Source organism: Apus apus, chromosome Z, assembly GCF_020740795.1.
Source record: "Apus apus isolate bApuApu2 chromosome Z, bApuApu2.pri.cur, whole genome shotgun sequence".
Taxonomy (NCBI): domain Eukaryota; kingdom Metazoa; phylum Chordata; class Aves; order Apodiformes; family Apodidae; genus Apus; species Apus apus.
Window position 1 is genome coordinate 77,111,591 of NC_067312.1, and position 25,080 is coordinate 77,136,670.

General features: G+C 46.8%; 1 protein-coding gene across 1 annotated transcript in view; it reads right to left on the bottom strand.

The window, feature by feature from the left end:
• PCSK1 (proprotein convertase subtilisin/kexin type 1) overlaps positions 1-23,133 on the bottom strand; it is a 31,179-nt gene extending 8,046 nt beyond the window's left edge. The window contains exons 1-11 of the mRNA XM_051643527.1: positions 23,038-23,133; positions 21,296-21,400; positions 17,635-17,745; positions 15,315-15,461; positions 14,769-14,845; positions 12,820-12,908; positions 8,555-8,727; positions 5,278-5,490; positions 3,980-4,080; positions 2,802-3,035; positions 1,028-1,185 (exon numbers count right to left, since the gene is read on the bottom strand). Of these exons, the coding sequence (XP_051499487.1) occupies positions 1,028-1,185; positions 2,802-3,035; positions 3,980-4,080; positions 5,278-5,490; positions 8,555-8,727; positions 12,820-12,908; positions 14,769-14,845; positions 15,315-15,461; positions 17,635-17,658 (1,216 nt within the window). The 5' untranslated portion in view covers positions 17,659-17,745; positions 21,296-21,400; positions 23,038-23,133. The remainder of the gene's footprint in view (positions 1-1,027; positions 1,186-2,801; positions 3,036-3,979; positions 4,081-5,277; positions 5,491-8,554; positions 8,728-12,819; positions 12,909-14,768; positions 14,846-15,314; positions 15,462-17,634; positions 17,746-21,295; positions 21,401-23,037) is intronic.
• Between the last annotated feature and the right edge of the window lie 1,947 nt (positions 23,134-25,080).

Consider the following 25,080-nt stretch of genomic DNA (forward strand, 5'->3'; position numbering starts at 1 on the left):
CAGATCTTACTCTCTGTGAAGTTTTTCATTCTCCTTGGTCTTTTATTATTTTTTTTCCTCCTTCTGGTGTTATTTCAGGGCTTTTTCAAGACAGCTTGCTGTATTCTAGCACATTTAGTAGAGTGGCACTAAGATGCCTGACAGAGACAATGTGTTTTTAAATACACCAATGGGGAGATGCAGTTCCATGAAATCTAGGGAGTCAGATACCCTGTTTTCCATTAGTTTGCTGATAAACACTCCTGAGCTATAATTTGCTCTCTGCCAGTAACTCCCAGTTGTTATAAGTTCCGTTGACAGAACAAAAGCACATTAGAAATTATGCTTTTATCATCTGAAGGATGATTTTCAAACCTCTCCTCTCTAAAACAACTCAGCACCCAGGAAGGCTCAGAAGGGCTTTCAGAGAACCAGTTCTCCAGCCCCTAGGATGCTTGGTCCTGACACTCACCTGTTGGAGGTGACCAGATTTGCCTAACCACCTGTTTAGCCCTTTTTTAAACCACAGCAGAACACAGAGGTTGTTTATCATGAAATACCCAGAATCACAGAACCACTTCATTTGGAAAAGACCTTCAAGATAGAATCATAGAATCCTAGGGGTGGGAAGGGACCTGGAAAGATCACCCAGTCCAACCCCCCCGCCAGAGCAGGGTCACCCAGAGCACATCACACAGGAACGTGTCCAGGCAGGTTTTGAATGTCTCCAGTGAAGAAGACTCCACAACCTCTCTGGGCAGCCTGTTCCAGTGCTCTGTCACTCTCACAGTAAAAATTTTTTTTCTGATATTCACCTTAAACCTCCTATGCTCCAATTTGTATCCATTCCTCCTTGTCCTATCACTGGTCACCACTGAAAAAAGCCCATCAAGCCCAACTCCAACAAGCCCAGCACTGAGCCATACCCCCCAGCACCACCCCTAGATGGCTTTTAAACACCTCCAGACATGGTGACTCAGCCTGGGCAGCAGGTTCCAATGCCTGACAACCCTTCCAGTAACACAAAGCCTGTCTCTGCCTCCCATACCTGACGGAGATATCAGAGTGACGTGCAGGTCGCCTCTGCGGGAATACTCAATCGTCGTCTCCAGCTGCACGTGCTCCAAAGAGGCAATGGAGTTTTCTTGACCCTCGCAGGCTTTTGTGGGGATTTCAATGATGACTTCCTCATTTGCCCTTAGCAGCCTGGCAAAATGACAGGAGGTCTTTGATTACCCACAGAAACTTCTGGCTCTGCGTCACGACATGAGGCGCAAGTGACACGTTTTAACACCCACTTCAGAATGAAGAGAAAGGAAGAAAGGCAATTTCTACATTCCCTTTTTTATTTTTATTTTTATTTCATGCTCCAGTGAAAACCACGGGAAGTCCTGGAAGCTCAGATGACACTGACGTGGACCAAGTGATGGGCACTACATCAGCCTCCTGCAACCCACCCTGGAAGTCTGATCACCCAGGGTTTCTGGCAACACCTCCTCAGCCCTCAGAAACTACAAACAAGTCTTTGCTGTCAGCTGCATCAGAAGACTGTGTCAGGCTTAGTCTTATTTCCCTCATTCAAATAACCAGAAGAGCTGTTATAATGGAGTTAAAATACCACAGAGGGCAGAGCCATTTTAACCCTTTGTTATCCGTGCCATTTCCAGGAAAAGAAACTCATTCCTTGCACACTCTCTGTACAGAGAGGTGCTCTGCATAGCTTTCAGAGAATTCCAGCACAGTTTGGGTTGGAAGGGACCTTAAAGACCATCTAGTTCCTACCCCCTTGCATGGGCAGGGACATCTCCACCAGGCCAGGTTTCTCAGCCCAATTTCCATAATTTCTAATGAGAAAGGGGTATCTTTACCTCCACAGAAATAATTCTAAACTCAGAATCTTGGGATCTTTGTTTTTCTAAAGTCATATAAAACACTGCAATAAAACCTCATAAACAGCAAGTATTACATATGTCAGTACTGGATCAGCACTCTGTGGAGAGAGCTGATAAAAGCAAATTGATAGGAAAATAGCATAAATAATAAGGTTGCCAAGCAGTGACAGCCCTAATCACTGTAATATGTTTCTATAGACTTATTTTTGGTGCACTCACACAGTATAATTTTGACCTTTGAAACAGCTGAATTTTTACTAGACAACAAACCCCTAAGTGAACAAGCCACAAAACCAGCCCAGGTATCCTTACTGATTAACCAGCTGACTGACTCTGTAACTTACCTGTAGGTTGAGCTCAGCTGAGGCTCACTATGCTGGGAGCCCTTGTGAATGTGGCTGCTGTGTCTTTTCAGTCAGCCCTTGAGACATTTCTGCCTGGTGAGAGATGTGCTAAGGATGTGACTAAAACTCAGCGTTATAACCTGGATTTCAACATATTCTTTGCCTTGTCACAGGAGAAGAACTGCTAAGACCATCACAGACTTTTATTTTTAAATGCCTGTGAGACTTTGGTATCTTTTTACTGGTCTGCTGTTGCTGGCCTGAACATTCTTACCTGACCTGAGCGGGTTGTCTCACAGGATCATCTATACACACACTGGCTACACATGCAGACTTAATAATCTTACCTCTTATTAAGGCTTCATGATAGTGATTTCCATCAGTCTTACACTAAAAAAAGGCAAGCAAACCAGTGCTGCTTGCCTGATCCTAAGGAATAACAATAAGGCAGAATCAACATATCAGAATAAATCTCTGAGTCCAGCTCAGAGCAATCTGTGCAGAACATTGTCCTTCGGGCCTCGCTAGGATAGACAGAGCTTAGTTACTCTTAGTTAGAATGCTTACTTAGAATGCAAATTCTTACCTCGGTTCAAAGCTCTTGTCTTTGACAATGCACTCTCTCTTCTCTGGCACACCTTTCCACCTCTTGGGATCAGCTAAATCCACCAAAGCATTGGCATTGAGAAGTCCAAACCCAAACCGACTGTTCACCATCAGTCCTGCCCCGTTCTTTTTCCATCCTGGATTCCCAGCCAGAGGATCATACTCGGAGGTCCACACCACCAAGTGCTGCATATCCCTCCATGTTAGATTTGGGCTGTTGAGGAAACGTTCCTGGTTAATTGTTTTCTGGCCTATTTATCATTTTCCTTTCTATTATCAGTCTGCAACAGAGCATGCTCTGGATGTATGTGGCATCCCACTGTTCCAGAATGTACAGCATGTCACATGCTTATCCTCACAACATTTCTCCAGGTAGACAAGATTTCTGTGTAAATTAAGAAGGGTATCTGGCAAGACTAGAGTCAAATTCTTCAAATCTATTCAGGCTTCTAAAGTTAACCAGCAAAATTAGCACTTCCCACCAGTTTTCATGGGATGTGAACTTTGCAAATTCACTGGGTGTTGATTCTGCCTGTGAATCTCACCCCCCTCTAAAATATGGCACAAAGCACCTTGGCTTATGGCACCAAGGAAGTGTGCAACAGAACATGGAGCTGAACCTACACCATGCAAGTACCCTAATGCCTGAAGTATTTTCTGTGGACCAGCCATTGTCCTGTCCTGTCCTGTCCTGCTGGTTTTTGCCCTCTCCAAGTCACACATTCTGGCCACCAGCCCTGCAGGGCCTGCACCTGCCTGCTCTGACAGCCAAGCTTGGGTACCTTCCATTTTATGTCTCATCGCTGACAGAGAATTTTCTGTCAACTTACTAAAGACTGAATTTAAACTCCTGCAACCAATTGTCTCCAAATTATGTTCCCCTGATCCACGGGCAACCTCTCTGCCTCTAAGTGCAACTGACCAGAACTCGTTAAAAAACGCACAAAATGGACTAAAATGGTCATATGCTGGTCCTGCTTTGCTAGGAAGGTGTTGAAACAAACAGCTGCTTATTTTTTTGTCATTGTGCTGAGCAAGTCTGCCTGACAAAAAACGGAGCTGCAGCACAGGGTGGTGCCAGCTCCAGCTGGGCAAGACTTCAGGGAAGATGGTGGGCTGGCTGGGAGGGGAGTTTCAAAGGGAACTGTGACATCTCACTTTGCTTCCAGCGCCAGAGCAAAGATTCCTGCTGCCAGTGGTGCAGAAGCAGAGGTCCCAGTGTGAGTCTCTGTACATTCATTGTGAAGATCAGCACTTGTCTGAGAGAAAAAAAAAACACAAAACAAAACAAAAAAAAACCACACACAAAAAAAAACCCAAACCCAGACTGCTTGAATAAACAGTTGCAAACACAATCATATCCACATTCACAAACAGGACCACGTATCCCTTTACCTGGTGCATATTAATGCATTCCTCACCTGCACAGAAAGTGATGGATGTTTAAATTAATTCCTATTCCAAGACACTCTTTCTAACTTCAGCTGTAATTTTTGTATCAAAACGCTTTGTATTGGAACAAAATACTCCCACACTGAACATCTAAGGTTTCACAATAAGTGTTTCAGGCTTACTGGTGAATCATAAAAACAGATCACTGTGTTGGGCCTAGAACATTTAAAATTACTGCTTGCTCAAAAATTACTCATAAGGATTGGTACTGGTGTTCTGCTCCCTCTTCAGCAGAAGAACTATAATTTGCAATGAAACACGTGCTTTATTTGGAAATTAAATGGCAAATTCATCTGCCCATGTGTCTAGATCTCAGCTATGAAGAGAAGCCACTTAGGAAGGGCTGATCTCCTGGCTAACTTGTAATGACTCTGTTTAATCCCCTTCAAAGTAGTTTATTGTAAAATTAGCATTCACCAGGGCAGAACAGAAATTGCAGGTCCTTTAACACTATTTTATCACAGCAATTTTCTTCAGCAGAAGTTATTTCTTGCACAGCTAATGAAGGCACACGGGCTGCTCTGCCTGCTTGCTGAGTACCTGTAGCAGGTTTGGAAGGACTGTTGCTGTGTCCTAAGCGGCAGCTGAGGGGCTGACAATCTCCCCAAAGCTAATGGCAAGGTGTGCCAGAGGCACTGACTCACGGGGGACAGTAATTTCACAGGTTCTTTTTCCCTCTAAATCTTGCTTCATCTGCCCTTTCTGAAGAACGGGCCCGTATCAAACTTCATGCAGAGAGGTCTGTCATGCACCAGGAGCAAACTCAGCATGCTGCTGTAACTGCACTGACACAGCGACTTCCTCTACAGCAGGAGGTGGTCCAGGAGACACTTTTTTTTTTTGGGGGGATTACAAATCCCTCCCTGTCCCAAGGCAAAAGCACCATGCACGTAACACACAGCACAAAGCAGGCACTTGAAAGCAGGCACTGAAGAGCTCTCACTTGCAATGTGCACACGCAACACGTTTCTACGTTTGTGCTGAATCCGGTAAAAACAACCTACAATTCTTTGGTCAGTATAATCCCCACTGCTGTATGCTGTGGCCAGAGTTGAAGAGCACTTCTCTGCGTACCAGGGGGAAAGGCCTTGCTGGGAAGCACTGCTAATGGAGATAGTGTAGATGCTGTCAGTGTAGCCGTCACAGTCACAGTTGTCACCCTGGCGGCCTCCGTTCCCAGAAGCCCACACAAAAATGGAGCCTTTCCCATTCCGGCCCTGGAGGAAATGGAAATGAGTGGTTATCAGGGAGATTTCAGGCTCTGACATCTACCCTGAACAACTCCGCCACCCAAAAAAAAGCCTAATAAATCAAACATCTGCAGGTTGAAACAGACAGTTTGCCATAAGCCGTGCAGAAGAGAAAGGAGAAACCAGCTGCCTGAGGTGTCCTGCTTCACACCCTACAGCACACCTCTCAGTCTGACTGGTCTAGGTTTCCTGTTTCAGCCACAGCAACGTTCCTGAGAGCAGGCTTTTAACAGAGCCTGTCCTCAACAGGCAAGTTTTCTCACACGCTGCTGTTTTGGTCCTGAACACTGACAGGAAAAATGCCTGTGTTGGTTTTTTTTTTAATAAATGGCAAGTTGATCAGGGTTTATTTCACTTGCCTCTCCCGTATCACAGAGGTTTGGGTAAGCAGTAAGAACGAAAAATATGACATAATATGATTTCCACACCCATTTGCTGTTCCTAAGGAAGCCTCTCACAGTTAGCACTCGCTGGAAGGCACTGAACCAGCAAGCACACCTGGCTGAAAACCCTCCCTGTTCCTACAGATCTGTGGGCCAGCACCACCAGCCTCCAGAAATAACCCCGTTCCCTCCCTGCTCTGGTCTCCAGTGGGTAATGAGGGAGATGCCCGCTGATGCTGGCAGCACGTGTGCCAGCACAGCTGTCACAGAGGACACACGTGTGGCCCTGTGCAATCCGAAGCTGCCACAGTCCTCCAGAGGAAAGGAAAAGTCCTCTCTGCATGAAGAGCAAAAGTTCTGAAGCTGTGTGCACTGTGAAGAGACGGGAAAAGCAGGAGAAATGCAGATTCCTGCTATCACACTCAGATGATGTTTGAAGCTATTCATGCAAGTGCTAAGACATTTGCCACGCTTGAGATGTTAAAAATAAAGCAGGCTGTACTTTTTGTGACAGCAGCTGCCAAGATGGGAAGGACAAGCCACGTCATCTACAGAAAGTCAGGTAGTATGTTCCTTTGAAAAGAAAGGCTGCAGTCCAGAAAAGCACCGGCAGAGGTAACCACCTGCTTTGATCTCACTGAGAGCTCTACCAGTGTGTGTGCAGTGAGATCTGGACAGGCTGGAGAGCTTGGGCAAAGAGGAACCTCATGAGATTCAACAAGAGCAAGTGCAGAGTCCTGCACCTGGGTAGGAACAACAATATGCACCAGGACAGGCCAGGAGGTGATCTGCTGGAGAGCAGCTCCCTGGAGAAGGACCTTGGGGTCCTGCTAGACAAGTTCTCCATGGAACAACAATGTGCCCTGGTGGCCAAGAAGGCCAATGGTATCTTGGGGGGCATTAAGAACAGTGTGTCCAGCAGGCAGAGGGAGGTTCTCCTTCCCACCTGCTCTGCACTAGTGAGACCACACCTGGAGTGTTGTGCCCAGTTCTGGGCTCCCCAGTTCCAGAGGGACAGGGATCTACTGGGGAGAGTCCAGGGGAGGCTACGAGGATGATGAAGGGACTGGAACATCTGATGGGGAAAGGCTGAGAGACCTGGGGCTGTTCAGTCTGGAGAGGAGAAGCCTGAGGGGGATCTAATGAATGTCTATCAATACATGAGGGCAGCAAGAAGGCAGGACAAGCTCTTGTCACTTGTGCCCTGGGACAGGACGAGGGGCAATGGATTCAAACTGGAGCCCAGGAAGTTCCACCTGAACATGAGGAAGAACTTCTTTGCTGTGAGGGTGACAGAGCCCTGGGACAGGCTGCCCAGGGAGGCTGTGGAGTCTCCTTCTCTGGAGACTTTCCAGACCTGTCTGGATGCCTTTCTGAGTGACCTGCCCTGGTTTTGGTCCTGCTCTGGCAGGGGGGTGGGACTCAATGATCTCTGGAGGTCCCTTCCAACCCCTAAGATCCTGTGATTCTGACTCTCTCTCAGACACTTAAGGCCAAACACTCAAGGGCTTTACCAGCAATGAAGGCATCAGGAATGAAAGTTAGTGGCAACCTCAACTCTGTTTGTCTTTAAGTAGAAGGGAGACCACCCACACCCTTGCAAAAGGAAGCCTGGCAAATTGATGGGTAGATTTGCTCCCCTTCAGACATAAAATAAGTTGTAGAAAAGGATACATTTCTTCACCTGCTCTTTCAGGGTTACAACAGCTGAACATTGGTTCCCTGATTATTGCCTTTAATTCCCCCTCCTCTCTTGCTGCCTGCCTATGGACTAACATCTCTGTTCATCACCAGCCCACTCCTTGCAGCCTCCATTCTCCTCCCAGAGTACGTTTCTCAGCTCCCAGACTTTCCTTTCCTCTTCCCTCCTTCTGTCTGCTAATGTTTACTGCCCTGCTTCCGAAATCCTCTTCTCTTTGCTTCAGTCCTTCAATCTTTCCTCCATTTCTCTTCTCTCCTGTCTGATTTGGTCCTCCTCACTGTCCATCTTTGGGTGTCTTTTCACCTCACTGGCAAGAGCAAGAGTAGTTTTTATCAATATATCCCAGGTAGCTCTCAGTTTGAACCCTATTTATCATCCAACCACATCTAAAAAGGGTAACTCAAAAAAGAACTGCAAAAGCATTATTTCCATTATTCATCATGCATTTTTACTACCTTCATTTTAACTGGAACATAATACACATCAATTTATAGACTAATGCAATTAATACAACACAAGCCCACCCACGGGGTGCTAAAATGCATCACCATTTCACACAGCAAAATACTCACGAGGCAGAAATTTTGTATTAAATTTTATAGGCTTTCAGTGCAGAAATCCAATTACTGTTCAGTGCAAAACCAGCAGCAGGGAAGGGTGGGGAGCAAAGCAAGACAAAGGCAGCAAAAGTAAGGATGGAGAAAGAAATTTACCTCTGGAGAAAGGCAGCTTAAAACCAGCTTAGAAAGCTCTAATGGTGCTTTTTTGAAAAGTCCTCTTCTGGCTGGCAATTTCTGTGACCTGTACTACTAAAATCTACCTCTCCCTTTTCAGATATGTTTGAGCTAAGAGAGCACAAACTATTTTGCTTTCTTCCCTGATATCAACCATTTTAAAATTCCATTCTCTGCCTCATTATATTGTCTCTTTCTCTTAGGTACAGTACCTGTTTTATCCCATACTCAAAAGCCTTCTGTGCCAGTCTTCCAGGTCCCTCCACAGTTTTGCCATCATCATTAGGGCCCCAGCTTGCACTGTAAATATCCACGTGTTCTGGATTGAAACCAATTGAACTGGCTTCAATAGCATCAGTCACTATTCCATCCAGCATACGTATACCTTAAAGAAAAAATCAAAAGCACATTTGATTTACATTCTGTGCCTTCCTCTTTGTCTTTGTTAACTGTTTGTTAAGTTTCCAGCAAAATTAAACCATAACTAATGCAATGACAGGCTCCTGCTGTTCATGTAAGCCATACCCAGGACAGCTCATGTCAGGGTGATAGAGCAGACTAACCCTTATTTGCAAAGCTCAGTGCCCTCTACAACCATTAAAAAAAACCCCTAACCTTTAAAAATCTTGGCTGCCTCTTACTTACTTCTTTCTCTCTTTCCACAGAGAGCCAAGATGATGTTTTGCTTATGGTTCCTGATTTTTCTCATTAGCTCAAGTTCCTTCTTGACTCTTTCTTCCTCCCTGTTAAATCTGCAACAAAGGCTTCTCAAACTGCTAAACTAAACTGTCACTTGAACTAAATAGGTTTTACCAACATTACTTTTAAGGGTCCTAAGAGTTCTAGTTCAAAGATATAGTTCTGAATTTCCCAACTGAAGCGCTTTGTCCTCCCAGTCACTAAGGTCTTGCTGTCTTTGTCACGCTGCTATTTCACCAGCTCTTTAATCCTCACCACAAAAAATTCTCACTGCTGCTTCACAGCCACGTTTTTCCAAACGCAAGCCACCCAGAGATGCCAGAGGTATCTATCTAGCCATTAACATTTTATTAGGAACTGCATGATCTAATCTTCTTCAGTGCAAGCCTGACCTCAGTGGTACTTAAAATTCAGCAGCAGGCGGCTGATCCGCACTGGATCTCTGGCCCTGCAGAGCCCTGGCTCTGCAGCAGGGCTGCTACCCCTGCCCAGTGCTGGAGGAGGACAGAAACAGCAGAGCCTGGCAGAGTTCCCACTATGGCATGGCTCTCCCAGCAACAGCAGCAACAGGAGAGCCATGGCAGTCAGGATGCAGCCTGTGTTTTCAAGCAATAAAAATGTCTGGGTTGTCTTGGGCTTGGCAAGTTAGCACTACAGCAGCTGCAACGTTGCTGGCACTTGGTGAATTATAACTACCCTTTTTCTGGTGTTTTCCACATAAACAGGGATTTTTTTCCAAAGTGCAGCAGGCAAAATGTGTTTGTTCTATCAAAAAAATGAAAAAGAAGAAAAAACCCCAAGCCTGTCCTTGCAGCTCAGTGTCTTGTTCTTTTTTTATACTACCAAGCAGGGAAAAAAAAAAAATAGACTGTAAGCATCATTCTTTTCCCAAATGGCTGGCCTCTAAGACTCATTATACCTCTGAGATAAAGCTCAGCTTTATTATTTCATATTAATTAGTGGCTAGAACAGACAAAGGAGTTAATCTGCTCAACCACTGCTACTCCACTGTTGCTCACAAAGCTGGGAGAAGAATCAAGGCATATCCTGTGCCTCAGGTACTAACAAAGCCACTTACCCTGGTGAGGCTTAAACTTGTAACATTTTGAATACCCATTTTTCAGCTGGCTCAGAATTGTGAGATTCTCTCATGCCACTCTGCTGTGAGCAGAGATCTGCCTGTGTGGAAATGACTGCAAGCCCTGGATGTGAGCTTGCAACACACGATGAAATACTGGAAAGGCAGAGGGTGGCATACAGATAATTCCCACGGAGGAAGAGAAAAGCAGCTCTGCAGATAAATAATGCAATAAGAAAGAAAACGAGAACACTGACCACACACTGGTGGAAACAGCTCAAGGAAGAAAACCCACACTGCTGTGTCTCTGCCACCTCCAAAACCCCTGCCTGCTTAAGTCAAGGGATTTGATGACTGCAGTGATACTTCCCTAAGCAGACTCCAATTATGTCCTCCTGCATAAACTCTTTCCTGTTCTTGCACATCCTTGCTCCCTCCAGCAGTCCCACAGAACCAAAGGGCAAAGCCCAAGGTAATTTCAGACACATACATGTGCCTGCCTGGCAGAAGGCTATTTTTAGCAGCACGTCACTATGCGGGAACTCTCAGCCCAGACCTCTGTAAAATGGAGCTTCTTAATCATTTGATTTCCATGGCAGCACCAGAGGAACATCACAGCACAGTGCCAGGGCTGTGTGTGCATCAATATACACCCCCCCTGTGCTGCCCCAAAGGTGATCAATGCACAGACGTCTCCTGGCTGCATGCAGAGCAAGGGGTGACTGTCAGAGGATGCTGAAAGGTGTCACTTTGAAAATTAGCATTAAGAAGTATTTTCTTCTTTTTTTTTTTTTTTTTTTTTTTTTTTCTCCTTCACACAGAGCACAGAAAAGCCAATGGGATTCAACAGCCACAAAGTACTGAAGAGATAAAGCCAGGTTTCAAAACAGGGCCAGGCACCGATGTGAGAACGCTCAGGATTACTAAAGTCAACTTTCCATGGAAAACAAAAAATTCTGAATGGAATGTTTTGCTCTGCCTCTCCAGGCAAAGTTAAGCCAACCTCTGACGCTGCATGTTAAAGAACAAGGCATCCCAAATGTCAGGGCTTCCCTCCCTACAGCAGCTATTGCTGAGCATCCAAGATGAAGCGCTGGCTGTGGACCATGGGGGTTACCCAGCATGGCAACTGCTACAAGCAAACAGCCACTTAAAGAAGCCATCCTGAACTAATGTCCATCAGAAGTATGTAATCCCTGATTTCATGGATGTAAAAAGAGAAAAAAATAAAAAAAAAAAAAGGAGAAAAGAAAGCCTGTGAAGAAATGAATCCTGGATAGCTTGGAACATGAAAAAAGCCTTTCGATGTTCAGCCACTCCAAATTTATCTGACTCCTGTGAAGACTTCTCCTATTGCTCTTCAAACATATTTTTGTTACATCTCCATCTTAATCAGGCTGGGCACAAGTAATAGCTCACAATTCATTTCAGCTTTTCTCTTCTTTCTCCTCTCTCCCCACCCAGCTACAAGCAGCTTTCTGGATAATCTGGGTTGCTGGACTGCTTTTCCTCCTGATTGTTTTTTTCTCCTTTTCCAGACAAATCACCCTGCACACATCTCTGGTTTGCATTTGCAAATGAGCACAGAGCATATGCAAATAGCTGTGGAAGAATCTTCTCTGTAGATGCAAGTGCCTTAAAATATGGGCCCAGAGGGAGTTCAGACATCTTTGCAGCTTCATCCATTTTGCCCTGCTTTGAAAATTTGGCATCTTCGCCTTCTGAGTGAGATGTTTTATTTAAACAGCCCGTGACAGCACAATGCATTATGGCAAAGGCAGGCTGCAGAGCTGACATCTGTGACAGCTCAGCCGAGAAAATGGGAACCCACAAACACCAGAATGAAGTGCTGGGAACAGCAGTTACGGGTGTCAGTTGCCACTCATCACCCCTCTGGTTTACAGGGGAAAAAAAAAAGAGCAACGGAAAAAAGTAGGACTGTAGAAGCATTTTCCTCTGAGCTAAATAATCATTTGCAACTGATACTTTGATCATGACTATTTCATAAACCTTGAATAGATTAAACTTTCAGTCACTGGTTAAAAAAAAAAAAAAAAAGGCAATATTATTGACTGACAGGCAAGCAAGACTCTACTTATTTTCAGAATTAACTTATGATGATAGCAGGGAAGTAAGCTGTTGAAATAAAAACCACAGCAGTCTGAGTATCTTGACTGACATGACCTTTTGAATGTAATGGTGTAGATGGAAACAATATGCTGCAAGCAAAGGTGGGTGTAAATCTGTATATTTTTGTTTTCACTCTACTCAATTCCTCTCCTTCCCCCCATGCCACCTCATTCCAGGATGACCAATTATGAGAAGTGAGGCCATCATTCCTCAAGAGACACAGTCTTATATCTGGGTAAAATGTGGGTTGTTGCTTATTACTGTTGTCATTATTATTACTGCCATCGTAATCACCATCACCTGTGCTGTTGTTGCTGCTATTACACACCCTTCCCACATGCAACTGACAATCCAATTCCAGAGGATGCTGACATCCAAGGATTGCTGTCCTTTGGGCCTAACACTGCCCTATGGCCAGACAGGATTTTGTAACCTCATACTGACAGATTGATGCTTCCTGAGAAGGACCAATCATTCATATTTCAGATTATTGGCAGCTGAAAACATGCAGCCCTTCTCAGGAGCCCTCTGGTTTTCATATTAGACATCTAATTATTCTCCTTTTCTTACCTCCAACCTTGGCATTGTAGGCTACTCCAACTCCACATTTTCTGTTGTTGGCTTGCATGGCAATTTCTCCTGCACACCGTGTCCCATGCCTGAATAAATACAGGATGAATAAACAATTTGTGTAATGTACTCAGAGACCATCAATGACATTCTTGGCTTGGTGAAGTCTTCCATTAAATGACTGCAAAGGAGCTATTGGATAGCTTTTGAGTTGTATATATGTGGTAGAAAAAAACCTTGTCTCTCTTAGGCTTCAATTAATACAATTTTAGCTACTTAATGACCAAATTATCATTGTGATGAAATGATAAATACCTAATTCAAGTCGCACAGAATTTTGTAGACCTCTTAGATACCAGTATTTTAGTAGAGTGCAAAAGTAGAGTAAAATTATGGGGCTGAAAAGCTGCTAAACTTCTTCAGACAGAAATATGATACAAGTCTTTTTTACTCAGACTTATACTTTTTTTAATGACTGTATTTGTCTGGGATTTCAGCAAGTTTAAAGCATCCTCACCATTGCTGCATCTATTTTGTAACCAACTACCTCCTATGCGATTACTTTTTTGTCAGAGGTGACTCTTGCTCTACAGTAGAGGAAACCTTGATGTAAGTGTGATTGTAAAAGACTTGTATTACTCAATACTACAGACTGTTTTTCAATGAAGTGTTTGAATGCTTCTGGCCTGAACTCCATTCACTTATGAGCAAATATTAGAGGCAATACAGGTAGATTTAACAGATAATGTTATTGCAACAAAACTATACTGGCTTCTTGCTCTTAAATAGCTCTGTAACAAAGTAGAAATGTGATTTTTCAGATCTTGCTCATGGCACATTTATCTTTTGATTGATTTTTATTTCCCTCCCCCCCATACACTGATTTATGTTGTGGATGCTGCTGTAAAAAACTGGCTTCTGTCTATCAGCTTTTAAAGAGGCCACAGAACCACAGAATTCCAGGTTGGGAGGGACCTCAAGGATCATCTGTCTGGTCCCTTCTCTCTTCTTCCCGATGGGCAAAATCCATCCTGAATTACCAGGGGTACACCCAGGTGTGACAGACCCTTCGAGATCTTCCGCAGAGTATCAGAGAGGAAACCAGAGAGGGCATCAGAGAAGATGCCACAAGTCCCCTGAGTGAACTGGATGGTTGCCTTGTGTTCACACCCTTGGAAACTTCACAGGTTTTTTTATTACCTTGAGGACATTTAGGCCAAATAGGGTCTGAACAGAGCTTCCATACACCTCAGAAGAGACAGAAAGGTTGCCCCAGGAGTTAATGCAGCCTCCTCCAGTGTCTGACCATGTGTCATACCCACAGAAACAGAGGCCAGAAGCTTCACCTGTGACTGCCTGCACTGAGCTACAAGCCCTTCAAGGTACCAACAAAAGTGGGAAACAGCATCCTTAGCTAGAGAAGCTGACCCGAAGGGATGGGTTTCTTGGTAGGTCCCTCTGAGAAGGCACAATCTCCTCCAGAGCCCTTCATTGCAGACATATTATTTTAAAATTCCCAGTGCAAAGCAGAGAACTGAAATAAGAGCCTGCTAAGGGAAGTATCATTCTAGAAACACACACATGAGCAGATTGTCTCCTTCAGCTTACAGAAATGTACCAGTACCTTACATATAGAGGAATATGAAGAAATTCAGGACATTGTAGAGGGGTTAAAATTACAAAGCTCTTGATCTGGGAATTAAATTTCCTTCATTTTCAGTGTTTGTGCCAGAGGAGCATGCAAATCTTTGTCCAAACTGGAACACAGGAGGTTTCTCCTGGACACCAAGGAACAGTTTTTCACAGTGATGGTGACATGAATGTTTCCTTTCATGATACCATTGTCACTGGGGACATACATGGGTATTTCTGCCTTTGCATGGTCTAAGACACAAATTAATAATGCTAATAATGTTTGGTTCTCTTCACACAACTGGGAGGTTACTCACTTGTTTTCATTTGTTGGGTCATATCTAGGAAAGGGATCGTGGTCATTGTCATTGAAATCATAACTTGCCTGTGGGTCCTACATTGAAAAAAAACCCCAAACACAACAGAATTACTTCAGACAACCAGAAAATGCATTTTAAAATGTGCAACAAAATGTGTTCTAGAGTCAGTACTTATGTACTTGGTGTGGTTCATGTTGACAGCAATCAAGCTGGTAGAATTTGATGGGCATTAACAATTCCATAAATTTTTCAAGGAGCTTTAATAATTCAGGATTAAACCACTGTACACAAACATGCTTGGGAACTAAATCCACTGAGAGAAAAAACAAAACAAACAAACAAAAAAACCCCCTGCTATTATTGCTAAGTAACATCCAGCTTCCTGTGACACAGACCAGGTTCCAAATTATGCCTAAGGCAAATATTTCAGTCTCTGTGCTGTCAGAGCTGACTTATGGAACAGACAGCAAGCTGGAAAAGAGTCTGTGTATCACCTTGACAATTGATCACTTTATTCCATAGCATCCTAATGCCCAAACTTACATAGTTAGTGTAGATGTCAGTGTGATTCCACTCCAGGCCATCATCTAGTACTGTGATGACAACACCCTTGCCTGTGATCCCTTTTTGCCATACTGGGATAACATGGAGATCCAGTTTGGGCAGGGATGGAGTTATTCTTGTATCTTGCTGGGAGACAGAGAGGAATAAAGCATGTCAACATTTGCATCCATTAATACTACACAGATCCAACAAAGGTGCTCTGAATCAGCTTATTTTGCTCAATTTTTGCAAAGATGAAACAAAAATTAGCTCCTCCACATACCTGCAGCACAGAAAGATACACCCCCTCACTGGCAGAAATGCATTTTGTATTTGTTGGAGGTAGACAGCAGAAAGATGGGAATGGCAGGGATGTACTGAGGAACCCTGGAATGTGGAGTTGATACTCAAGAGCTGCTAAGCTCTGCTCTTCCACCTGAGGACAAGCCAGGACAGTTCTCCACTGCACCACAAGCTCTGCCTTCCCCAAATGTGTTTTATCCTTTGACGTTCAAGTTAGCTAGAGCAAAATAATTAATGGATGAAACAATTAAGGCAGTCGTTTTGTTGGGAACAACTGTGCTGAATCACCACTTTCTGTTTACTACCCTCATCACTGTTCCTGTGGTAAATCAACTGGAAGCATGAATCATCTGTAGCCTTCTCCTCCACAGCAGCTTCCTTGAGGAGCAGCTCCTAAGTGGGTCACTTTGCCTCTCTGCTATCAAATGTGCAGTACATATATCTAATTTAGAAAATGCCCACAAAACCCCCATGAAAAACACAGATGTAAAAAGGAAAAAAAAAAAAAAAAAAAGTGCATTTTATTTCTGCTTCTCTGGGCATAATTACATTAGCTGCTTGCAGGTGTTTAATTTCTTCACTTCCAAAGGAATGTTGCACACAATGTGAGGCTCAGAAAAACAAGTTTGTTGTGAGGATTCTTTCATTTTATGCTTTCTTTTCTGATTGCTGCTGCTCAGGGAATTCTGTGAGGTTTCAAGTTTGATCTCTAGAATCCATCAAATAATAGTTATTTTCTGGTGATGTCTGAAGGCACACTGAACAGACTGTTGCCATCTAATCATAATAATAAAGTAGCAATAAGTTATTTACTACAAGGCAAGGAACATGTTTTGGAAGAAAACATTAAACATGTTTATGCATTTAATCAGGAAAAAATTCAATGTGCACAGCAAACAGGGGCAAGCACTGTATTTCTGTTTCTCATGTATGAGCACTAGAGGGAAAAGTGGTGAAAACAACAGAAAGGTGGGAAAAGGAACCATGTCCCTATGTCCCCTGGAGAGCAAGACATTGCTTTTTTCACAGAATTGCTTCTTTGAACTCTGTGTGTGCTTGTCCAATACAGACATCTTATAAATTTCCTGCTTCCTATTGGAAAGAGGCAAAGAAGCAAACAGACACTCTGCTTCAAAGAAAAGCTACATTCTTAAAGATAACCATTCTTTATGTTGAAAATATGTCTGCAGGAATTATTTTATGCCATGCAGTTAATAATTCATTTTTTCCTAGCTCAAAAAAAAGAAGGAGGCAAAGCATCGTATGAACAGCCTGGAACTGGGGCTGATTTCTCTAAGCTGAGCTGAAGAAAGGAAAGGTATTTCCAGCCCCTGAGGCCACATTTGTGCTTGACCTTTCTTCTGGACTTGTTTTACCCATCTTTAGTCCCATCCCTACTCTGAGTGAAAGCAGTGAAGCCTGGACTGAAGGTACAGTCAGATGCAGAGTGGAAATACAGACTCTCAAAAGAACCTGTCCAAAACATATACTATTAACTGTATTTCTGAGTTGTCACGTGCAGGCAGAAACTACAGAGCTCAGGAAATTTATTTTTCTTGAGATTCTGAACACGAGCTGCAGGCACCCTCTTCTATTTAAATCCTAGTCCAAGAGGCTGAAGGTGCTTGTCACATCCATCTGCATTTGTTTTCATCTGGAGGATGCACTCTGCACTACCCATTTCAACATGGAAATACATGGCCAGCCTCAGACATGCTGAGGGACTTCTTATATTCCAGCAGTAAACAGTATAAAATTATCATGCAGGTAGCTTTCAACTGTTACAGTGGGTTCTAGTATGAACCCCCATCCTCAGCCACAGCCTAAACTGGCTTTTAGAACCTTTGCACAAATAATACTTGGAAGAAAATCAAAAGGTGCCTGGAAATACGACCAGAGAGATCTCTCATCTCTGCAGCGGGTGCTAACGAGAGGGACTCTTGATTTACTCCCTCCAGTGCAGTGGCTCTGCTAGGAGTGACATCAAACGAAGTTCACCAGTGAAACAAACTCTTACCAGGTACCACTGCTGGTTCCACATGGGGTCATTGAACAGATTTTCTGCCGAGTCTCTCAGGCTGCCACGCTTAGTTCGCTTCTTTTCATACTGCTGCTCTGCCCACGACACCTACAATTGTTTGGATAAATATGACAAGTAAGCCCTGACAGGTCAGGACCTCCTGAGCCTTCAGGGGAAGGGGTGCCCTCACACAGCAGAACTGATGCCTAAAGCAACATGAGCAACGTTTGCTGCAGAGAGGAGGATTATTGATACTGAAGAACAGTGTGCTTTGGGGGGAGAGCAGCTGGTAAAGTCACAATACTACAGAATGAATTAATATTGATTGATATTTAATGTTGATATTGTGCAACCTGATCTAGTGGCAGGGTTCACTGCTCATTGCAGGGGAGTTGGAACTTGATGATCTTTAAGGTCCCTTCCAACCTTCATGGTTCTATGATTAATATAAAATCATTAAGGACAAGTTAACAGCAGAAGTCCTGCAAGTGCCACACAATTCAGGGTTTTTACATCAAATGCTCAGTGTAGTTAGAAGGTTATTGAAGCAGTGGTGGTTACTGAAACAAGCAGAACCTCCTTCCTTCCCCTACCTACATTTTAATGCCTCTCTATTTCTATTGGGAGTTAAAAGAAAAGGAGAAAGATTATCTCTGGCTTTAGTCTAGCAATCCTAATGATGCTGTTATTCATAGCCCAGCTGGACCTTCAAGTCTCCTTCCCAGTGGTGTTTTGAAGTGTGATCAATTCGTAAGCTATGAATATTGGACTAACTTCATCACTGGCATAATTCCACTTCAGGCAACCGAAAGCCAAAAATGCTTCATGCTGCTTTGCCACAGCTTTGCCACAATGAATTGCACCACATTCCAGCTGGGACACAGCAATCCCTAAGTCACCAGGCTGCCTTTTAGAAGGGTATCCCCTCTTTGTTCCCTGGGATGTATCACTTACCCCAGTTCAAATCAAATGCCCATCCTGACACCTCTCTCTGTGCTGTGTGTGCTGCTTTTGGAAACAGGAATAACATGCTATTCATTGCTAACACCTGGACAGCCACTCTGGCACAGACCAAGCTGGTGTTTTTCATCCCAATTTCCAGAGGAGCAAAGAAGACCCAGGCTCAGAAGATGGCCAAGATCCTGCCACAAGCCTGTGGTGGAGGATGCCTCAGATGGAACCTTTCGCTTTAAACATCTGAATAGATTCCACTGCTTTTCTCCACTGTCACCCAATGACTTTATGGCCCTCACATCTACCCCCGTACGTGAAACAACATGAGTGACTCAGAAATTACAGTGAAAAGAGGGACTGATTTGATTAAAGTACCATTTTCTAGTAGAAGCCTAGTGAAAATTCACTACCAGAACATAAACCCTTGAGAAGGGCAGCTACACCAGGCGTGTTTACTGAAAGCTCTCCAGCACTATTCAATTTTGTACCTGTTTAGTGCTGACACCCCTACAACCTGCAGTTAGTCACAGATGAAGATACCCACACAAGTGTAAGTATTTTAAACTGCCCTATTGATATCCAAGGCCGTACCTACTTGTGCACAGGCTGCAGCAATTACCTTTATCTCTCCTCCCTGCCTGCAGCAAAGCTCGGCCTCTTCATCACCCAACAGTAATTAACAATTGACAACTTCCATGCTTGCTGGTTTGTTGGTTTTTTGTTTGTCGTGGTTGGTTTTTTTTTTTTTTTGACCTGGACAACTGCACAGAGGGAAATGAGCCGAAACTACCAAGCAGCTCTGTCAGACAAGCCAGCCAAATGTTTGTCACTCAGCAGCTGTGTGAGGTTCCAGCCATCCATCCATGGCAGCAGCCCAGGGCCCTGTGCCAAACCTCCAGCCACTGACACATTGAGCAGTGGAAACAATCTTGATCCTGGTCCTCTTGCAAGGAAGTAGGTTTGGAAACCACTGCAAATACTGGAAGAAGTTAGGGGCCCAGGTAATTATGTCCTGTCAATATGTTCACAGCCTTTACGTGTTTTGCAATCAACACTGGGACATCCATAGGATAAACATGCAGATTACAGACAGGTTTTACCGCCGCTTTCACTCCTGACATACCATAAAATTCCTTAATTAATTATTAATTCATTATACAAACAGGCAGGATTCCTTTCTCTCTCCCTTTCTGAGGACTGAATTTGGATCTTTTTAAATAGGCTGCTGCTGAACAAGAGCAGATCTTGGTAGCAAAGGTCCATGTATAACTACGCAGCGTTACATGATCGCTTTGTGTTTATGTATTTGCATAATGACATAATTACATCTCATTCACTCACACAGTTGATTTGCATACTAGATGGCAAATAACAGGGAAATCGGAGTAAATTTAGCAAATCACCTGCAGCACCGTGAAGCTCTGGTTTTGGATCTAGGTATGTTTGCCAGCAATGTGTGTAACACAGCTGCTTCTGCTCTGCTTCTGACATGAGAAGCTGGTACATTTCAGACTGTTGTGCTCCCCTCTGCACGAGATGCAGTAAGTGCAAAAAAAAAAAAAAAAGGAACTGCAGCTGAAGCTCTGCTCCTCGACACCATAATATACGATGGCACTGAACCTCTGATCATGTGGGTGGGCATTAATTAGAACACCAGTCTGCACTAAAGCTGCGGGTTCGAACGCCCCCCGTTCAGAATTATTTCCCCTCGCTGAGTTTCACTTTTAAACCAGTGTCTGCAGTTCTGAAACAGCACAGGCAAAACAAATAACCCTCTCACACCCTCTCCTGCAACTCCTCTAGCTACATATACAGTACTTCCTCCTAGATCACCTTCGCATTCAAAACTTGCAGAGAACCAATTGCTTGTTCTCCCGTGATTGGTAATTTTACGATAAACTGCTGGTTTTCAGAACTAGGTTACTTCATGTTTGGGGTCGCTCACACTTTTACAAGGATTGCTGCAATAATGCTGATTTGTAATTCAAATTTCCTTGTTCTAAACCCTACCAGATATGTTCTTTTCATAAGGGGAGCTGACAGCATCCAGGTCTTTTTCTTAAGTTCACCACCCACCCCATTTTCTCAGTGTGTGTGCAGACAGGCAGGCTTCTTTCTTAAATAAAGCAAAAAAAAATAATATGGGGGGGTCTGCTTCACCTTCCAGCCCCGGCTCTCTCCTGCTCTGATTGCAGTGGGATCCCAGTGCACCAAAACAAGTCTAGAACGTGTGATGGATCCTTTGAGAAGGGGTTTTACATCGTCACCAGACAATGGAATACAGCAAAACCTCAGCCCTGTTCCCCTGCTCATTTTTTTAAACAGTCACTTTAAATCAAACCTAATTCCCATGGCAGCTGCACAGACATGGCCTGATTGAACTCACTGCAGCTGTGGATTTCTACTCCCTGTTTTCAGGGATTTCATCCTCCATGTTTTCTCCAGCAACAGCTGGAATTCCAAGCCTCTGCAATGCTGCATATCTTAAATCTTAATTTGGAAACACTTGCAAAAAAAAAAACAAAACAAACAGCCAGGGGGTCAGATTCTGCCTGCTAATGGCAGAATAACAAGGCAGTATTCAGCACGAGTGTGGATGGCTGAATGCATCAGAAGGAAGCGTGTCTGTGACCTGGTTACAGAGCTCGGCAGGAAGGAGGCTGAGGGAACAGAGGGCACGAAAAATAGTAAGTGTAACACTCACCCGCTCATCATCAGAAAGTCTTTTAGTGATGTGAATGGCACTTCTCCGAGACCGCCCTGGGTGGCTTTTATGTCTGAATAGGTAGTGATTTTTGAGTGACCCAATCTGCAAGACAGAGGCAGACTTTAACTAAGCAGGGATACCTCCCCAGCGCAAACGACTATCAGCAACCGCCACCTGAAACAATTCATTCTGCTGGAAAAAAAAAAAAAAAGAGCAAGAAACCAGCCTTTCGTGTAAACTAAAAAGCCCCTCTTCAAGCAAGAAGCGCTCATCACACACAGCCTGGGAGGGACTGGGGGAATGACTTCCTTTGGGAAGGAAATCGTCCCGTTCTGGCTAGGGGAGCAGCAGTCATCGCCAGCACCGTGCCCGGCGGGCGGGACGTGCCCTGACACGGGCACACTTCGGGGACAGGTGTGACGCGTGGTGCCCACGCCGCTTGCATCTGCTGTCCCCCCGGGGTTCAGCTGAACGGGTGTAAAAAGTTCCACGTGGCTCCAGAAACCTCGGGGCAGGGTTGGTTTGTCCGGACACCTCAGCGGCGTTGCCACTCTGCTGACCCGGAGCTCTGAACACCCCTTTTTCCCTAAGGAGGGGGATGTCTGCCCGTGGTGGGGGGAAACCCACTGACTCCGGAGGCAGAAAGACCAAAGGCACAGAGCGGGCATCGCGCCCAGGTTTGACAGTTCACAGAACACAGCCAGGACGGGGGGCTGCGGGTCCCCCCGGACCTGCCACCCCTCTCTCAGGCTGCTGCCGGCCGGGGGCTGCGGGGGAGCGGGGTCCCGAGGCTGCTTCCGAAGGGTGGTTACTCATCCCTGACAACGCTGACGTCACGGCATCCCAAAAAAAGCTCCAGGAGGGATCGCTGGAGAAGAACCCCAGGATAGAGACACCGGGGGGGGGGGGAGTGGGACGGCGAGGGGGTCAGCGCGGGGCCAGAGTCTGCTCTGCTGGGGACCCCCGCCTGCTTGATCCGCTTCAGGGACCGCGGGGTGCTCAGCCCGGTGCCCTCGGGGACACGGGGTGCCCTGCCCGGCCCTGCCTGGGCTCCTTGGGGACACGGGGTGCCCTGCCCGGCCCTGCCTGGGCTCCTTGGGGACACGGGGTGCCCAGCCCGGCTCTGCCCAGTGCCCTCGGGGACACGGGGTGCCCCTGGGGACACGGGGTGCCCTGCCCGGCCCTGCCTGGGCTCCTTGGGGACACGGGGTGCCCTTGGGGACACGGGGTGCCCTGCTCGGCTCTGCCCAGTGCCCTCAGGGACACGGGGTGCCCCTGGGGACACGGGGTGCCCTGCCCGGCCCTGCCCGCTGCCCTCGGGGAGCGCAGAGCCGCCTTTCCCGGTCCCTGCCCGATCTCCCTGGACACCCGCGGGGCGAGCCGGTCCCTCTGCTCGACCCCCTGAGAGAGAACGGGACCCCCTTTTCTGCTCCTTACCCGACCCCCTCGGGGAGCCCGGAGCCGCCCTGCCCGCTCCCGCCCGCTGCCCGCTCCTCAGGGGGATCCCTCCCCAGCCCCCGTTGGGGCTCCCCGCAGCCGGGGCGGGCAGAGCTGCTCCCCGCAGCCCCGGACCCGCAGCCGGGGCGGGCAGAGCTGCTCCCCGCTCCCCCAGCCCCGCTCCCCCCAGCCCCGCTCCCCCCAGCCCCGCTCCCCGCAGCCCCGGCCCCGCAGCCGGGCGCAAGTTCGGCGGCAGAGAGGAGGGCGAGGAGGGAGCGCAGCCCTGCCCGGCCCGGCCCTACCTGCCCCACCAGGTCGTAGTCCAGCTCCCGGGCGATGGCTCTGGCGGCGTCGGGGCCCGCCGGGATCTCGGCCGCCCACTCGTTGAGGAACTGGCGCTCGGCGCTGTCGCCCGGGGCCGGGCAGCAGCAGCGGCAGCAGCAGCAGCAGCAGCAGCAGCAGGCGGCCAGCAGCGCCAGGGCCGCGCCGCGGAGCCCCCGCATGGCCCGGGAGGAGCGGCCGGGATGAGGGGCTGGCCCGCCTTGCTGCGGGGAGGGCTGCGGGCTGCGGGGCTGCGGGGCCGTGGGGTTGCGGGGCTCCCGGGGCTGTGGAGCGGGGCTGCGGGCTGCGGGGTGCGGGGCCGTGGGGTTGCGGGGCTCCGGGGCCGTGGAGCGGGGCTGCGGGGTGCGGGGCTGCGGGGTGCGGGGCCGTGGAGCGGGGCTGCGGGTGCTGTGGGTCCGTGGAGCGGGGCTGCGGGGCCGTGGAGCTGCGGGGCCGTGGGGTTGCGGGGCTCCGGGGCCGTGGAGCGGGGCTACGGGCTGCGGGGTGCGGGCCCGTGGAGCTGCGGGTGCTGTGGGTCCGTGGGGCTGCGGGGCCGTGGAGCTGCGGGTGCTGTGGGTCCGTGGAGCGGGGCTGCGGGGCTGAGCAGCGCCCAGACCCTCCGGAGCCGGAATGGAAATGAGTGTTTACACGTCAAAACGACGACAGCCATCCTGACGTCAAGTGTACCTGGCCCCCGAGCCCGCGGGTTGGGGGGGGGGGACGGGGAGGGGGTGGTAATTCCCCTCGGAGGGGCGTGCGAGGGAAGGAGCGGGAGGGAGGCGGGTCCCGGGGGGTCCCGGGGGGCTGGGGGGGCGGCTGGTGCCGCTGCTCGAGGGGACTTGTGGCCCCCGCCCCCGGGACGGGGGGTCGCGGGGGTCTCGGGTCAGTGTGAGGGTCCCGGGGGTCGCGGCGGGGCTTGGCTTGTGCTGTTTGGCGATGGTGATGCTTAGAGAGAATTGTGCTGCGGTGGCTCCCGAGCCGGGGGGTGATGCGGGGCGGACCCCGACATCGCCCCCACCTCCCCAGCCCTCCTGGGGGGCTTCTCCTCCCCCAGCCCCTTCCCCACCGCCGTGACAGGGGGACAAAGCAACGCTGGGGCTTGGGGGTTGTGTGCGGTTGGCGGTTGCTTCGTGGGATTTTTTTATTACTATTATTTTGTTTCTTTTTTTCAATTAAGCGAGCAGCCCGGGACCTGCTGCGCGGTGGTTCCCGATGATGCCCCGGCAGCTCCAGCACACCGTGGGCATGCTGCAGCCCTTGGCACTGCTGCCCGGCCTGATGATGTAACCCTCATCTCTGTCCTCAAGCCGTTACTCCTTTTAAAATCATCCTCAGTTCTCTTTATATGTATATAGATCTCTCTCACATCCAGTTCTTTATGTAACGTGTGTATTTATGTCTGCACGTTGCTCTTTCTCTCAGCAAATCCTGCAATTTGTTACGTACTCATTTATTCCCACATTTTCATTTTGCATCTGCATTTCCTCAGCTCCTTCTGTTGTGATTCTTTTCTTTTCTTTTCTTTTCTTTTCTTTTCTTTTCTTTTCTTTTCTTTTCTTTTCTTTTCTTTTCTTTTCTTTTCTTTTCTTTTCTTTTCTTTTCTTTTTTTTCTTTTCTTTTCTCTTCTTTTCTTTTCTTTTCTTTTCTTTTCTTTTCTTTTCTTTTCTTTTCTCTTCTTTTCTTTTCTTTTCTTTTCTTTTCTTTTCTTTTCTTTTCTTTTCTTTTCTTTTCTTTTCTTTTCTTTTCTTTTCTTTTCTTTTCTTTTCTTTTCTTTTCTTTTCTTTTTCTTTTCTAGCTTCCCTACTACCATTTCATTGTCTTCCCTCACATGAAAATGCCTCTGACAATTTCCTAATGCTCCATTAAGTGCTTTAGCTCCTGCCTCTGAAACCAAACCTGTTAGCAGTTTCAGTTTATAGTGATCTATATTTCACCCCTTGATTCTTCCAACTTTTAAACTGGAGATTTTAAGAAGTAGCTGTTGGGTGACAGAGCTGTGATTTAACCCTGCTTCCCTCCTTCTG